We start from the raw sequence: 18,567 nt of genomic DNA on the forward strand, positions 1-18,567 counted from the left end.
AAACACCCAGAGCCCGGGTCACAGCTGCACAGTGAGAGTCACCAGAGCTGGAGCTCCAGGCGCCAACAAGATTACAAGAGACACCAGCAAGATTACACCAGGGGCTCCATCTTACCTTCCTTGTCCACGCGGAAACCGAACTCATCGTAGAAGAACTCTGGTTGCTCTGCTGACTCTTCCTTCTAGAACCACGGTGAGGAACAGTCAGTTGTATGGCCACAGGTCTGGCACCACAAATTCTATAAAATGCCACCTACATTGCTGTCTGTTGAAATTCTACTGGCATTCAAGACTCAGATCGAAGGCCACCCTTCCTTGAAGCCTCTGTGGTTATCACTCAGCTACAGGGGCCACCACCCTCTCAAACTGGCCTAGCATTTTCCTTGTTCTTCTTAGAGGTCAAAGATAATAAGATCAGGGTAAGAAACAGATTTTATGCATCTCTGCATCCTGATAACACTGGACACACGATGCCATAATACTTTTCCTCCGACCTAATGACTGATTCCCAGAGGACATAGAGCTGCCATGTCTGATGGTGGCTTCTGAGCCTGAATGACCACAGGGGTGTGGCTACCCACTCCCAGGAAGCTACAGCAGTAGGTTCCCTTTGGCGCCACAGCCTGGGAGCAGAGCTGTACCTGCGTGGACTTGGCCAAGATCTCCTGGGGCCACATGCTTGGAGTCAGGGCTGAGAAGGGGCCACTGGCAGAAGGTGTGTGGCTTCCTAAAATCGAGGAGGACCAGGAATAGGAGATGAAGAAAATTCAGAGCATTCCGGGGAAAAATTCAAGTTGGGATCTCCCCCACTCCCCCCAACAAGGGCGCCCAACAGCAAAGGGACCGCACCATCTGAAGTGGGATGGTGAGGGAGGGGAAGAGACCTAGATGAGCAGCTTTCTGGAGGAAGGAAAAGAAAAAGCGCCACATGTTACAAAACATAACCAAATTTCATCTCCTTGGCTCTTCCTCCACCCAGTGTGAGGTTCGGGGATACTGGAGATCTGAGCAAAGTTATGGTAATCCTATATGACCCGCAGGAGGACCTCCTCCTTTCTCCCACTCTTACCCTCAAAGGTCTGCCTGTTTCCATTCCACTGGATGGCCCTCCCAAGTGAGACCCTCCCCTCCCTCTGGGCAGCCTCTCACCCATCTCCAGCCCTGGGCCTGCCTCCCACCTGACATTGTGCAGAGAGGCAGGGCAAGTCTTCAGCAAATCCACACTCAGAAGGCTTCCTAGCCTATTATCATACAGCTGGAAGGCTCCTCAGGCTTCATCTGGTCCAGAAACATTTGCCCTAGAAGGAGAGCAGAGGGGAAAGTCATTCTAATGCAGCCCCTCTGCTGGGTGTCTTTCCTACCCACCACTGTGATTTTCCTGGCTGAGGGGCAGTGAGAAGGAAAAGTCACACTTGAAAGAAAAGGTTCCTATTCTGACCATTTCATCTGAGAGAGGACACAGGATATGTTCTGAAGCAGCTGTTGATGTTTTCAACAGTTCTGTGAGCCAAGGGGAGTGTCCACTCAGTTCCCATTGTTGTTAAAGGAGTGAATCCTATATACAGACTTCCGGATGCCCTAGGCTCAGGTACATATTTCTTCCGAGAAGAGAAGAGAAGAGAAGAGAAGAGAAGAGAAGAGAAGAGAAGAGAAGAGAAGAGAAGAGAAGAGAAGAGAAGAGAAGAGAAAAGAGAAGGAAGAGAAGAGAAGAGAAGAGAAGAGAAGAGAAGAGAAGAGAAGAGAAGAGAGAAAAGAGAAAACCAGCCACCACCCAAACCTCCATGAATAAGTTTTCCCAAGCCAGAATCTTTGAGGAACCATTCAGTAGAACACAAATTAGCTTCTGGATCAATGCCTCTAATTCACCTCAATACTGACATTTACAACATCATCCAGCCGTCCAGCTTTACCGTATTTGTCACCAGCCTTGCAACTGGGAAACCAAGAGACCACAGTCTAATTTAGATCTCTCCTGCTGCCACTGAAACTCCTGCCTCCCTCCCTTTTATTGCCTTCTCACAAAATGAGGACTCAACAATAAAAAAGACAAAATGGGCAAAAGATCCACATATACATTTCCCCCAAAAAGAGATGTTAGTGGCCAAAGAGCAAGTCAAAGGCGCTGGACATCACTGCTCATCAGGGAAATGCAAATCAAAACCTTAATGAGATACCACCTCACACCCACTAAGATGGCTGTAACAAAAAGAAAGTGCTGACAAGGACGTGGAGAAAGTGGAACCTTACACATCCCTGGTGGGACTTAAAATATAAAATTAAGCAGCTGCTGTTGCAGACAGTCTGGCAGTTTGTCAAAAAGGTAAACACGGAGTTCCCACATGACCAGTAATTCCACTCCTATAGTTATTCACCCAAGAGAAATGAAAGCATGTCCACCCGGAAACTTGTACACGGATGTTCACCACAGCATTATTCATTTTAGCCAAAAAGGAGAAAAAATCCAACTGGCAAATGGCTATACAAAATGTATGGACTGTCCATACAACAGAAAACTCTTTAGCTGTAAAAAGGAAAGTGAAGTATTGATACGTGCAGCCCTGTCAACAAACCATGAGAATATTATGCTCAGTGAGGAGGCCGCTCACAAGACGATGAATACTGTAGGATTCTATTCAAGTGAAATGTCCAGAAAAGGCAAATTCATAGGTAGAAAATAGGGTAGTGAGTGCCAAGCTTGGGGATGGGGGGAGCAGTGGGACTGCAGAGTGACCACTAACAGGGTTTCCATTTGGGGAGAAGAAACATGTTCCGGAATGGGATAGTGGGGACAGTTGCACAACAGTAAGAAACACTAAAACCACTGAACTGTACACTTTAAAAATGGTAAATTTTATAGCATGTGAATTATATTTCAATTTTTAAAAATAAGAAAAAGCCATTGTCTGGCGTGTCCTCTCAATTTCTAACTTCCCATTTCTAACCTGCTCCTATTAGATCTAAAAAGAATCTGTTATTACTTGAGCTTCAACAGAAATGCAGTTTCTGGAATAGCTTCTTCAGCCTTTTCTGAATATGAAGCCTTTTATTTCCAACTATGGAATGAAAGGCTTGGACTCTGTGAAATAAAAAGGAAGTAGCAATACAGAGAGGTGGCTGAAATATTTTAGGACAAGCTGCCTTCCAGTTTTTTAAATCATGTTCACCCAGACCCAGACCTAAAAGAAACATCTGCTTTTGTCAATTTTTCAGGTGGCCATTGCTGTTCTGGCCCACAGAACTTCTCCAGACTCTCTGCCACAGAATTCTGGTAGGCCAGAAGGGTCAGGTGACTGAGAAAGAAGCAAAAAAGAAAAGCAAAGGGAACTTGTGAGAAAACATCACCCCATAGGTCCTTAGCTCGAGCCTATGCTCACAGTGGCCATGTGAAAAAAGTCCCCATTCTCTTCAAAGACCTATCTGCAAATCTGGGGGCAAGAGTCATCTCGTAGCTAGTAAGTGCAGCTCAACTGGTCACTAACCTCCACCCCTGCCTCAGACTCACCCTGACCATGCCACATTTGGCCTAAATGCCCATCAGGGAGGCCTTGCTGCCCAACTGGGAGAGCTGCTTCCAGACAAGCTCCACTGAGCTTCCCTAACAGGTCAGCTGTCCTAGGCTTGCCTGTTCTGCGCAAGGACGGTAATGAGAACCGAATGTCTTCCTTCAGTGTAACAGATATGTAGGGCCTGGTTTCAATCAGAGTTTTGTGCTGGATAGAACATTACATATTTTTACATTAAAGGGACTGAGAAGTTTTAAAATCATGTCATCATTTAATCCTTATAACATGTTTTGAAGTAGATGCCTCTATTCGTTATACAGAAAAAATTAGCCTAGAAAAGACCCACGTACAGTTTTCCAAACAGACTCCAATAATGTAGCCTCCTACAAAACCATGCTACCTCCCATCTGGCCTGGTGCATTGATGTCACACAGCCACCAGCTAGATCATCACCAGCATCCTCATCACTGACACCACAGAGGTAGTGATTTGGTTGTTTTTTTCTGGAGGGACAGAGAAAGTGTGAAGGAAGCGGGTGTTGCTTACAGTGGAGGAAATGAGCTGTCTCCAGCTGTGGAGAGCCAGGGAGACAATTCCGACCTTGACCTGCCTCCCACTCATTCATTCACTCAACAAGCATTTACTGAGGACCACCACAACCCAGGCATGTTTTTTGTTTTGTTTCGTTTAAGTTTACTTATTTTGAGAGAGAGAATGAGCACAAGCGGGGGCGGGGCAGAGAGAGGGAGAGAGAAAATCCCAAGCAGGCTCTGTGCTAGAGCCTGGAGCGGGGCTCATCCCACGAAGCATGAGATCATGGCCTGAGCAGAAACCAAGAGTCGGATGCTTAACATCTGAGCCACCAGGCGTCCCCGGGCATGCCGGGCATGGTTCTAAAGGCTGAGATGCAACAGCAAAAATCCCAAGTCCCAGCTGTTACGTTACAGTAGAGAATCAGACAAAAAACACAGAAATAGCTGAGCCAGATCATGACAACTTCAGTACTGTAAGAAAAATAAATCAAGGTAAAGTGTAGAGAGTATAGAAGAGAGAGGCTATGTATAATAAAGTGGTCAGAAAAAAACTTTTGAGGATAAGGGGACATCTGAGCAAAGACTAAAGAAGGAAGTGAAGGATCAAGTCCTATCTGAGGGAAAAGGGAGACAGGCAGAAGGAACAGCTGGTGCCTCTGAGGCAGGAACATAATTGGAAGGCTGAAGCAGAAGCAAGGCAGCCAGCAGGCTGGGGACCAGGAAGGAAGAGCAAGAGCAAACCTGAGTGGGAGACACGGCAGGAGTCACAGTGGGCCTGACAGTGTGTGCAGACTTTGTATCTTATTCTCAGGGAGTTGGGACATCACAGCAGGGTTCTGCGCAGAGGGGAACCTGAATCTGACTTAGGTTTTAAAAGCTCTCTGGCTGCTGTGCAGAGGCAGGAGTGCCACTGGTGGGAATGACGTTGGCTTCACTACAGTGGGACCGGCAAGAAATGGTCAAATTCTAAATACACTTTAAAGAGGCTCTGCAATAATACGCATATGCCACATCTCCCGCCAACTGCCCTTGAGTCTCCAAGTCCCCAGTAGAAGCCGGATATGATATTGCTAAGCTGGGCAGGCAGGTTTTTCCTGCCTCTGGTCACTATGGCAACTTCCTGAAAGCAGCCATCTGGGAGTTGGTGGAAGCAGCTAAGAACTTAGCCACGTCACCAGCTGCCCTGCTGTTGTCACAGGGGTACAGAGGCAGAAAGAAACTTTTGAAAAACAGGATTGATGCAAGCAACTTTGAGGTGCCACAGAAGGATTTCTTTTTAATTAAATTTACATGCTTAAAGGAATCTTTTTACTCTGCCTCCAGTATATTTCTCCCTAGTTTGCAAATCCTACAATTTCCTGAAAGGCAAATTTTGTTCACAAAGCAAAGACTGAGATGAACCTGTAAATCTGTGTGTGTTAAGAAGGAGATTTTATCCTTCCTCCACTCTTGACCTTCTATCCTAGTTTTCTTGACAATACAGCAGGGTTGCCACAATTGCAGAGGTGGTCATACATTTGCCAGGGAACACGAAAGCCCAGAGCAGCAAAAGCAGAAATATTTGTATTCTAAAGGGGCTGAGATCCCAAAGGCTGTTTTTCTCTGTGAAAAAATGATAGGACACCGAAAACTATTGGTAACAACTAATTGGGAGGGAGAGGTGCAAGGGCAGGGAAGTCCAAGAAAGGCTGGTGTAAGAGGATAATGTAGCTACTACAGACGCTTTAAAAACTAAAATCTTAGGGGCGCCTGGGTGGCTCAGTCGGTTGAGCGTCCAACTTCAGCTCAGGTCACAATCTCAACAGTCTGTGAGTTCAAGCCCCGGGTTGGGCTCTGTGCCGACAGCTGGGAGCCTGGAGCCTATTTAGGATTCTGTGTCTCCCTCTCTCTCTGCCCCTCCCGCGCTCATGCTCTGTCTCTCTGTCAAAAAATAAATAAACATTAAAAAAAAAAAGTAAAATCTTAAAGACCTAAATGTGAAACATGAAACCATGAAACTCCTAGAAGAAAACACAGGCAGTAATTTCTTTGAAATTGGCCTTAGTAATAACATTTTTCTAGATAGGTCCCTGAGGTAAGAGAAACAAACACAAAAATAAAACTATTGGGACTACACAAAATAAAAAACTACTGCACAGCAAACAATCAATAAAATGAAAAGGCAACCTATTGAATGAGAGAAGACATTTGCAAATGATATATGCAATAAAGGGCTAGTATCCAAAATACATAAAGAACTTGCGCAACTGAACACACACAAAAAAGGCAAATAATATGAATTAAAAATGAGCAGAGAACCTGAATAGACATTTTTCCAAAGAAAACATACAGACAGCCAACAGACAAACAGAAAGATGCTTAACATCACTCACTATCAGGGAAATGTAAATCAAAACCACAATGAGATACCACCTTACATCTGTCAGAATGGGTAGAATCAAAAAGACAAGAAAAATAAGTGTTGGCGAGGATGTGGAGAAAAAGGAATGCTCCTGCAGTATTGATGCAAATGCAAACTGGTGTAGCCACTGTGGAAAACAGTATGGAAGTTCCTCAAAAAATTAAAAATAGAAATACTGTATGATCCAATAATTATACTACTGGATATTTATCCATAGAAAACAAAAAATTTCATTTGAAAAGATATATGTAGGGGCACCTGGGTGGCTCAGTCGGTTAAGCGCCTGACTTCGGCTCAGGTCATGATCTCACAGTTCGTGGATTCGAGCCCCACGTCAGGCTCTGTGCTGACAGCTCAGAGCCTGAAGTGCTTCCGATTCTGTGTCTCCCTCTGTCTCTGCCCCTACCCCACTCGTGCTCTGTCTCTCAAAAATGAATAAACGTTAAAAAAACATTTTAAAAAAAGATATATGCACTCCTATATTTACTGCATTATTTGCATTATTTACATTGCCAAGATAGGCAACCCAGATGTCCATCGACAGATGAATGGATAAAGATGATACTGAGGTGCCTGGGTGGCTCAGTCAGTTAAGTGGCTGACTTTGGCTCGGGTCATGATCTCGCGATCCGTGAGTTCGAGTCCCGCGTCGGGCTCTGTGCTGACAGCTCAGAGCCTGGAGCCTGTTTCAGATTCTGTGTTTCCCTCTCTCTGACCCTCCCCTGTTCATGCTCTATGTCTCCAAAAAACAAAGAAGAAGAAGAAGATGTACTGTTCACACACATGCACACACACAATGGACTACTACTCAGCCATAAAAAGGATAAGATCTTGCTATTTGTGACAGCATGGAGAGACCTAGAGGGTATTACACCAAGTGAAATAAGCCAGAGAAAGACAAATATCAGATGACTTCACTTTTATGTGGACTCTAAAAAACAAAACAAGCAAACAGACAGAAAGCAGAAACAGACCCATAAATACAAAGAACAAATTGTTGGTTGCCAGAGGTGAGGGAGGTGAGGGGGTGGGCAACATGGGGGAAGGGGAGTGGGAAATGCAGGCTTCCAGCTATGGAATGAACAGGTCATGGGGATGAAAAGTACAGCACAGGGAACACAGTCAGTGGTATTGTAATGGTGATGTATGACAGATGGTAGCTACACTTGTGGTGGGCACAGCATAACACGTGCAACTTGTCTAATCGCTATGTTGTACGCTTCAAACTAATAGAACGTTGTATGTCAACTATACTTCGATAAAAAATCAGACAATAAATGATCAGTGGTACATGAACATTTTACTGGAAAATATTTTGAGTACTTTTCTCAAGGTAGGGTACAGAAACATTGGGATTCTTACTGGTTTTTCTTACTGGCTTCTCTTCCTCAGCATACCTCTAAAATGTATGTGGGCTCCACCCTCGGCCCTTGCTTTCCTTACTCAGAGCTATTCCGGCAACCTCATGCGCTGTCCAAGCTTCACAACCACTCTTTCCTCTGAGGACACCTTTCCCCCAAGCTCCAGGCTCCTATTTCCAGCTGCTTCCTTCTGCCAACATTATCTTCCTGAAATGTAAATCTGATCCCTGATCTCCTGCTTAACTCACACCTAGAATAAGGGCCACATTCTCTAACAACACAAGGTCCTACACCACCTGCTTCCACCTCTCTCTCCCCACATCTACCTTACACTACAGTGATGCTGGTCTACCCCTATCAGCTGCCCAAATGTCTCCATTCTTTAGTGTATAGTGGTCTTCTCCTTATGTCAGGTAGACTCCCATTTATAACAACTCGACTGAAACAACACCTTGTTATAGAAAGAAGCCTTCTGTAGTAACCAGCCTCCAAGATGGCCCCAAATGATTCCACCTCCTGGTATTCACATCCTTGTGTAGGTCCTCTCCACACTGAACTCCAGCTAACCTCTGAGACCAATCAATACAGCAGCAGTAACCATGCATAACTTCCAAGGATACGCCATAGATGGCACTGCAGCTTCCACCTTGGTCTCTTGTATCACCTGCTCCGGCGGAAGTCAGCTGCCATGCTGTGAGGACACCCAAGAAGCCCCATGGAGAGGCACCAACTTCGCAAGCCACTTAAGTGAGCCACCTTGGAAGCAGATCCCCTAGTCCCAAGCTTTCAGATGACTGCAGCTCCAGCCCAACATCTAACAGCAATGTCATAAGAGACTCTCTCCTCTCATGAGCCACAATCTCCCAACCAAGATGCTCCTGAATTTCTGACCCATAGAAACTGTAAGAGATAATAAATGATTATTTTTGTTTTAAGCCACTAAGTTTTAGGGTGATGTGTATGCATCCAAGATAACTAATATACCTTCATGTCTCTTCTGTGCCTTTAGCTGAGGTTCTCTCCCTGTGCTCCTATCACAGCACTTATCCCATAGCATTTTTATCCCTTTTTCTTTTTTGGCCAACTGACCCCACAAAACTAGACTGCATCTTGCTTCCCTCTGTATCCCTGGCACTCAGAAGTCTCTCAATAAACATTTATCTAACATGTTAGATAAATAAGACGAATGAAAGAACAACAGCAAATGAAAAAAAAAAGTAAATAGAAAAAAAAAGTAAAAACATTTCATACCATGGTAATAACTAACTGGTATTTTATTTATGCCATATTCTCCCTTCTTCTGGGTGTCTGGAAAATAGCAACCTCCCTACCACACTAACCCCAAACTTTTGAAACTGCTTCCCTTACTCACTTTTTTCCATCTACATAATTCTGGGAAGCTGTTTACATTTATGTGACTTCATCTCTCTGACCCTAGTTGATTGGTTGTGGGTGAACACAGATGTGAAATGGACCAATCATACAACTCAACAGCTATTGCCAAACATGATGAGACCAGGCATGAGTGTCTTTCCCAAAATAGCCTAATAAATCCCTTCTCGGAGGTTTTGAATTTGAGACCCAGAGAGCCAAGGAGATCAGACCCTTTGGTGATGGAAGCATTCATATACATACAAACACACATGAATATATATATATATATATATATATATATATATATATATATATACACACACACACACATATATATATGTATGTATAACTATACGTATTTACATATATATGTACATAAACATACATAAACTATTTTTTTAAGTTTATTTGAGAGAGAGAGAGAGAGAGAGAGAGAGAGAGCATGAGCAAGGGAGGGACAGAGAGAAAGAGAGAATCCCAAGAAAGCTCCATGCTGTCAGGGCAGAGCCTGACATGGGGCACAAACCCACAAATTTTGAGATCATTACTTGAGCCAAAATTAAGAGATGGACACTCAATGATTGACTGAGCCACCCAGATGCCCCCATAAAACTACTTTTTTAAATATAATACTCAGGGGCGCCTGGGTGGCTCAGTCAGTTAAGCATCTGACTCTTGATTTCAGCTCAGGTCATGATCTCAAGTCATGTGAGATCGAGCCCTACATCAGGCTCTGCACTGACAGTGGGAAGCCTGCTTGGGATTCTCTCTCCTTCTCTCTCTGCCCCTCCCCTGCTTGTGCGTGTGTACACACTCTCTTAAAATAAAATCTTTAAATAAATAGATAAATAAATAAATAAATAAATACTATACTATACTATACTATACTATACTATACTATACTATACTCAAGGTGCCTGGCTGGCTCAGTCAATAGGACATGTGGCTCTTGGTCTCGATTATCATAAGCCCCATACTGGGCATGGAGCCTACTTAAAAAAATAATGATGAAATAAAATACTCAATGCTGTAAAAACTAGTTTTGTGAAAGAAAATTAGTTCGGGGCACCTGGATAGCTAAGTCGGATAAGTGTCTGACAGGCTCAGGTCATGATCTCATGGTTCGGGAGTTCAGACCCTGCATTGGGCTCTCTGCTGTCAACACAGATCCCACTTTAGATCCTCTGTCCCCCTCTTTCTGTGACCCTCCTCTCTCTCTCTCTCAAAATAAATAAACTTAAAAAAAATTAGTTCACTCATGAATTGCTATAAATTGGTATGTTCCCTTGGGAATGGAATACCCATAAATATTTTCATACTCTTTGATCCAGTAAGTTCCTCCTGGAAATGTAAAGAAACAATTCAATAGGGGCGCCTGGGCGGCTCAGTTGGTTGAGCATCTGACCTCGGCTCAGGTCATGATCTCACGGCTCGTGGGTTTGAGTCCCGCGTCGGGCTCTGTGCTGACAGCTTAGAGCCTGGAGCCTGCTTCAGATTCTGTGTCTCCCTCTCTCTCTGCCCCAACCCACTCGCATTCTGTCTCTGTCTCTCTCAAAAATAAACATCAAAAAAAATTTTTTTTAAATTCAATAGAAGCAAAACAGTATGTGCATGAAAATGTTTACTTCAACATTTTGATATAATGACACAATAAAATGTGACTCAATCATTTCAAATTCCAACTATGGACTTCCACATCTGGCCAAGACAGTTACAAGGATTTACTTTCCCAACTTGAGCTAAAACAGAAAAATACATGAAACAATGGTTTTCAGACATTGGAAGACAGGCAGCACAGGACAGTGAGCCCTGAGACAGAGAAAACAAATCATCATCCCAGTTCCCACCTGGATAGTTTGCCGGCTGGCCCAGGACACAGAGTGGAGAGCTAGAGGAGGCCAAAGGAGAGCAAAGACATGGAGAAGGGAGGCTTGCACAGAACTTGCAAAGAACTCCAGAAATCTGCAGAGGGTGTTCCCAATCTTCATCTGAATACTGGTCACAGCATGTGTGTGAGGAAAGTACCCAGGGTTGGCAAAAGAAAAACCTGAAAGGAAAATGAGGAATACCTGAAGCTCATCCCATTGGGTCATCACAATGCATTCTCCCTTTTATACATTGTGGAATGCAATTTGCTAAAACTAAGTTGAGAATATCTGGATCTATGCTGATGAAGGACATATGATCTGTTTTCTTTCCTAGTAACGCCTTTTTTGGTATTGATGTCAGGACAACATTTGCTATAGAATGATTTGGAAAGTCGTCCCTCCCTTTCAATTTTCAGGAAGAGTTTGTGTAGAAGCTGGTATTACTTCTTCCTTAGATGTTAAGTAAAAATCACCAATGAAATCTTCTGTGCCTGGAGTTTTCTTTGTGGAAAGGTTTCCAACTACAATTTATTTAATAGTGATGAGGTGATTCAGATTATCTTTTTCTTCTTGAGTGAGCTTTGGTAGTTTGTGCACTTTCAAGGAATCTGTCCATTGTTTAAGTTGTTGAATTTACTGGTGAATTTAATGCAAAGTATGCAGAAGAACGGGGGGGGGGGGAGTCATAGATAACAAAGATAACAACAGAAATCAGTGAAGTGGACACAAAAATATAGAGGAAAAATCAGTGAAACTAAAATTTGCTCCTTAGCGAAGATCAATAAAATCAATAAACCTCTGAAAAAAGTGAGAAGACAGAGATTACCAATATCAGGAATGAAAGAGGATATATCACTACAGATCCCAGAAACAGTAAAAAGATAATAAGAGAATATTATGAACATTTCATGTAAGTTCCACAATGCATAAAAAGAACAACACCATCAAGACCAATTGGGATTTGTCTTGGGAATGCAAGACATGTTCAATATTTAAAAATCAATCAATGTAATTAAGTGTAGCAACAGCCTAAAGAAGAAAAACTATGTTTATCTCAACAGATACAGAAAAAAATGTTTGATAAAAGGCAATATCCATTCATGATTTAAAAAAAAATCTCAATAAACTAGTCATAGAAGAAAACTTCACTTAATAAAGGAGATCTACAAAAATCCTACAGTTGGGGTGCCTGGGCAGCAACTCTTGGTTTTGGCTCAGGTCACAATCTCATGGTTCATGAGCTCAAGTCCCACATTGAGCTCTGGGCTGACAGCTTGGAGCCTGGAGCCTGCTTCAGGTTCTGTCTCCCTCTCTCTCTGCCCCTCCTTGGCTTGCGTTCTGTCCCTCAAAAATACATTTAAAAAATGTTTTTTAATCCCACAGTTATTTATTTTTTATGTATTTATTATTTATTTTTATATATAAAAATATTATTTATATATATAAATAATATATATAAATATATATAAATATATAATATATATATTTTAATATTATATATTAATATATTACATATTACATATTACATATTAATATAATATATAATATAAATATATATAAATAACAAATAATATAAATAAATATATTATTATACATATAAATATATTTTTTATTTATTTATTTTTATTTATTTACTTTTTTATTCTGAAACAGATAGAGTGGGGGAAGGGCAGAGGGAGAGGGACAGTGAGAATCCCAAGCAGGCTCCACACTGCGAGTGCAGAACCTGATGCGGGGCTCGAACCTACAAAACTATGAGATCATGACCTGAGCTGAAATCAAGAGTCAAACACTCAACCGACTGAGACAACCAGGTGCCCCTACAGTTAACATCTTAATGATGAAAGACTGAATGCTTTACCCTTAAGACTGGGAACAAGGAAAGGATGCAACATAATTCTAATCAAAATCCTAGGATTTCTTGGAGAAATTGACAAGTTGATTCTAAAATGTAAACGAGGGGCGCCTGGGTGGCACAGTCGGTTAAGCGTCCGACTTCAGCCAGGTCACGATCTCGCGGTCCGTGAGTTTGAGCCCCGCGTCAGGCTCTGGGCTGATGGCTCGGAGCCTGGAGCCTGTTTCCGATTCTGTGTCTCCCTCTCTCTCTGCCCCTCCCCGTTCATGCTCTGTCTCTCTCTGTCCCAAAAATAAATAAAAAACATTGAAATAAAATGTAAACGAATGAGCAAAGGAATCAGAATACTCAAAACAATTTTCAAAAAGCAGAAAGCTGGAGGCGTGCCTGGGTGGCTCAGTTGGTTAAGTGTCTGACTTCGGCTCAGGTCATGATCTCACGGTTCATGGGCTCAAGCTCTGCATCGGGCTCTGTGCTGACAGCTCAGAGCCTGGAACTGGCTTCAGATTCTGTGTCTTCCTCTCTCTCTGCCTTTCCCCTGCTTGCACTCTCTCACAAAAATAAACATTAAAAAATTTTTAGAAAAAAAAAGCATAAAGCTGGAGAATTCACACTACTTTATTTCTATACTTATTATAAAGCTGCAGTACAGTGTGGCACTGGCAAAAGGACAAACACATAAAACAATGGAACAGAACAGGCAATCCAGAAATAGACCCATACATATTGCCAATTAATGTTATGGTTAAACTGTGTTTCCCCAAAAAAGGTATGTTGATGTCCCAACCCTCGATACCTCAGAATGTGACCTTATTTGGAAACTGGGTCTTTACTAATTTAACCAACTTAAGATGACATCATTAAGGTGAGCCCTAATTCAATATGACTGTTGTCCTTATAAAAATGTGGACACAGGGGCGCCTGGGTGGCTCAGTGGGTTGGGTGTCCGACTTCAGCTCAGGTCATGATCTCACAGTCCGTGAGTTCGAGCCCCGTGTCAGGCTCTGTGTTGCCAGCTCAGAGCCTGGAGCCATCTTCGGATTCTTTGTCTCCCTCTCTCTCTGCCCCTCCCCTGCTCAAGCTCTGTCTCTCTCTGTCTCAGAAATAAATAAAAACATTAAAAAAAAATAGATTAAAAAAATGTGGACACAGACCTACAGAGAGGGAAGACAATGTGAAGAGACACAGGGAGAACACTATGTGAAGCAGAGACTAGAATTACGCTGTAACAAGCCAACAAACATCTGGGGCTACCAGAAGCTGGAAGAGGCAAGGAAGGATCCTTCCTCTACAGGTTGCAGGATAAGCATGGCCCTAATGACACCTTGATTTCAGACTTATGGCCTCCAAAATTGTGAAATAATATTACGGTCGTTCCGAATCAGACAGTTTGTGATACTTTACTATGGCAGCCATAGAAATGAATGCAATTAATTTTCAGCAAAAATACAAATGCAATCCAATGGAGAAAGAAGAGTCTTTGCAACAAATGGTCCTAAAAAAACTGGACAGTCATCTGTAAAAAATTAACCTTAATCCATACCTCACACCACATACAAAAAATTAACTCAAAATGGATTGCAGACCTAAATGTAAAACCCAACACTAAAACTTCTATTTTTTTTTTAAGTAAGCTCTAGGCCCAACACAGAGCTCAAACTCATAACCCCGAGATCAAGAGTTGCATGCTGTATGGACTGAGTCAGCTGGATTCCCTGAACACTAAAACTTCTAGAAGAAAACAGGAAAAAATGTTTATTACCTTGATTAGGCAAAGATTACTTAGATTTTACTCTAAAAGCATGATATATCAAAGAAAAAAGGTGATAAGTTGGACTTTAACAAATCAAAGCCACAAATGGTAGAAAATATTTTCAAATCACATATCTGATTAAGGACATGTATCTAGACTATTAGGAATTCTCAAAACTCAGTAAGCAAAAAAACAAGCAACCCAATTTAAAAAAGGAGGGGCAGGGGCGCCTGGGTGGCTCAGTCGGTTAAGTGTCCGACTTCAACTCAGGTCACGATCTCACGGTCCGTGAGTTCGAGCCCCGCGTCGGGCTCTGGGCTGATGGCTCAGAGCCTGGAGCCTGCTTCCGATTCTGTGTCTCCCTCTCTCTGTGCCCCTCCCCCGTTCATGCTCTGTCTCTCTCTGTCTCAAAAATAAATAAAAACGTTAAAAAAAATTTTTTTTAAAAAGGAGGGGCAGAGATTCAAACAGAAACGTTTTTAAGGGCAGCTGGCTGGCTCAGTTGGAAGAGCAGGAGACTCCTGATCTTTTTTTTTTTTTTTTTAATGTCTACTATTTATTTTTGAGAGAGAGAGAGAGACAAAGTGCAAGCAGAGGAGGGGCAGAGAGAGGGGGAGATAAAGAATCTGAAGCAGGCTCCAGGCTCTGAGCTATCAGCACAGAGCCCGACACAGGGCTCGAACTCATGAACCACGAGATCATGACCTGAACCGAATTCAGATGCTTAACTGACTGAGCCACCCAGGTGCCCCCTGAGACTCCTAATCTTGAGTTTGCGAGTTCAAGCCCTACACTGGGTGAGAGGCTACTTAAATGAATAAAAAGAAACATTTTCAAATTATATATACAAATGACAAGTATGTGGAAATATACTCAATATCATTACTCATTAGGGAAATGCAAATTAAAACCACAATATTACCACACACATATTAAATGACTAAAGTTTAAAAAAAAAAAAAAAAGCTAAACACTAACACCACCAAAACCTAACAATATCAAGTGCTGATGAGGATGCAGAGCGACTAGAACTCCCCTACGTTGTTGGTGGGAATGCAAAATGGTACAGTAATTTTGGAAGTTTCTTATAGAGCTAAACATAACATAATACAACCCAACAGTCCTACTCCTGGGTATATTTATCTAAGTGAAATGAAAATTTTTGTTCATCAAAAAAATCTGTATGTAAATGTTTACAGCGGCTTTATCCATGATTGCCAAAATCTGAAAACAACCCAATATCTTAACTGGTAAATGGATAAAGAATTGTGATAAATCCATATAATGGGTTACTAATCAGCAAAACAAACAAAATAAAATAAGCAACTACTGACACACTCGACAACAGACAAACTTCAAGTGTATTATGCTAAAGGAAAGAAGTCAGATTGAAAAAGATACATATGGCAGGATTCCAGCTTTAGGACATCCTGGAAAGAGCAAACTATATATAGGTACAGAAAACAGACCAGTAGTTTCTACAGGATGGGGGTAGGGGGAAGAGTTAACTATATAGTTACACAGGGTAATATGTGGGGTGAGAGAAATTCGGTATCCCGATTGTTGGTAATTCCGTAATTGTATGTATCTGTCAGAGCCTGCAGACTTGTACACTAAAAGGAATGAATTTTATCATATGTAAATTATACCTTAGTAACATAAAAGAAGAAAAAAAAACATTATGCTTAGTGAAAAAAGCCAGACACAACAGTATAAAAATTCCAATTATTGGGACTAAGCAATATGGATACTATTTATGATCTAACATTACATGAAAACACTATAATGCAGGATGCACACCCAGAAATATGTAAATTCTTCAGTCATTCACTCCCTAAATATTTCTCCAACACATGTTATGTGCTAGGACAACAATGATTTACAGCCTAGAGGGGAAAATCAAACAGAAACAAATAAACAGATGGACGAATAAATGAGAATTCCCAAATGTGGGAGGTACTCTGACTAAAACAAAAGGCTGATGTGATATAGAATCCAAGGAAGGAATCTCTGAAGTACTGTTTGGGTTGATAACTGAAGGACAGGAAGCTAGCCTTGCAAAGATCTAGGAGTGGAGAGTCCTAGGACAGAAGGAATGACAAATCCAAAGGCTCTGAGGTGGGTAAGACCTTGGAGGGACAAAAAAGAGCTCAGTATAACTGAAACATGATGAACAAGAGAAAAGTTAAGAGGGAACGGGAGAGGTCTACCTCTGTGCTGACAGCCTGGAGCCTAGAGCTTGCTTTGGCTTCTGTGTTTCCCTCTCTCCCTGCCCCTCCCTCACTTGTGCGCTCTCGCTCTCTCTCTCTCTGTCTCTCCCTCAAAAATAAACATTAAAATTAAAAAATAAAATAAAAATAAATGTTTCTCAGATATCCAGTTGGAGAAGATAAGTAGGTGGCTGGATATACAAGTGTACATCTTCATGGAACTGTCAGAACTAAAGAGATAAATTTGGGAGTCTTTCATTCATCTATCCAATCAACAAAAAAAATTTCTGAGCAACCACTATGTGCCAAACACTGTTCCATGTGCTAGGGAGACAGCAATAAAACAAGACAGACAAAACTCTTGCTCCTGTGAACCTGCAGCTTCCTTATCTGTAAAAGGGGATGACAAATGAGAAAATGTAAGTAAATACTTATCATAATACCTGGCACATAGTATGTACTTAGTAGATGCCAGCTATTAACATTAGTGACAGAAAAAGACAATATAATAAGTAAGATAATTTCAGAGTAATAATACATACTATGAAAAAAACCCCACAGAATAATAAGTTTCAGAGTGATAGGTAGGGGCAGATGGGCTATTTTTGAGGAGTGGTCGGAGAAGGCCTGAGGAGATGACATTTCAGCTGACACCACAGAGATGACAAGGAACCAGTTCTGCAGAGACCTAGAAGGACAGCCCAAGCAGAAGAGATGGCTCATGCAAGGGTCTTAAAGAACTAGAGTTTATTACACTGGAGAAATAACAGGCTAGTGTGTTGGAGGTAGAACGATGAGGGGGGAAATAGCAGACAGCTCTGGAGAGGCAGACAGGAGCTAGCTTACAGAGGGCCTTCTACCCATGGTAAAGAGGCTGGGATTTTATTTTAATGGGAAGCCACTGGAGAGCTTTGATTGAGCAGGGGCGTGACATGGTCTGACTCATGTTTTAAAGAAATCACACTGGCTGCACTGGCTGCTGTGTAAAGAATGAACTACAGAAGGCCTAAGGATAGAAGTTATTATAGTTACCCAGGAAAGAGATAGTATCTCTGACTAAAGTAGCTGAGATGGTGACAAGTAACTAGATTCTGGATACAATGTGGAGGTGGAGAGGTAGATAACAGAATAAAGAGTCAATGACAACTCCTAGATTTTTTACCTGAGCAACTGTGCAGGTCCTATTAATCAAGATAAGGAAGACTATGGGGGAGAGCAAGTTTCAGGTTTAGAAATCAAGAGATCTGCTTTGGTCATGTTAAGTCGAGATGCCTATTAGCCCTCTAAGTGGAGATGTCAATTAGGCAATTGTGTATATGAGTATAAAGTTCACAGACGTCAAAACTACAGGTGTGAATCTGGGAATCATCAGGACTAGCTGTCCCGGCTAAGGAGAGAACGCAGAGTAGGAGGTCTAGAACCAAATCCTGGAACATTCCAACACTTAGAGGTTAGGCAGGAAAGGAACAGGAAATAAGATTTGAGGGGTGGCCAGTGAAGTAGAAGGAACACTAGTAGTGTGTGGTGCTGTAGAAACCAAGAGGAGGAGGAAGAGGAGGAAGAGGAGGAGGAGGAGGAGGAGGAGGAGGAGAGATGATGATGATGATGATGATAATCAGTGTCATGTACCACCCAGAGGTAAAGTGGTAAGAGGATAGAGAATGGGTCGCTGGTTCTGCAAGCTGGAGGTTTTTGGTGATCTTGACAAG

At 42.2% G+C, this 18,567-nt stretch overlaps 1 protein-coding gene across 4 annotated transcripts in view; it reads right to left on the reverse strand.

Annotated features, from left to right (window-relative positions):
* Positions 1-18,567, reverse strand: part of SGSM3 (small G protein signaling modulator 3) — a 52,175-nt gene that overhangs the window by 9,272 nt on the left and 24,336 nt on the right. For 3 of the 4 annotated variants that reach the window (XM_058682120.1, XM_058682119.1, XM_058682117.1), the window contains exons 2-4: positions 1,179-1,298; positions 642-727; positions 116-182 (exon numbers count right to left, since the gene is read on the reverse strand). In XM_058682120.1, the coding sequence (XP_058538103.1) occupies positions 116-182; positions 642-727; positions 1,179-1,185 (160 nt within the window). In that variant the 5' untranslated portion in view covers positions 1,186-1,298. Of the gene's footprint in view, positions 1-115; positions 183-641; positions 728-1,178; positions 1,299-11,019; positions 11,220-18,567 lie in introns of all 4 variants that reach the window. The other variant, XM_058682118.1, reaches the window with a different exon arrangement.

The sequence above is a fragment of the Neofelis nebulosa genome, chromosome 8 (genome assembly GCF_028018385.1).
Source record: "Neofelis nebulosa isolate mNeoNeb1 chromosome 8, mNeoNeb1.pri, whole genome shotgun sequence".
Taxonomy (NCBI): domain Eukaryota; kingdom Metazoa; phylum Chordata; class Mammalia; order Carnivora; family Felidae; genus Neofelis; species Neofelis nebulosa.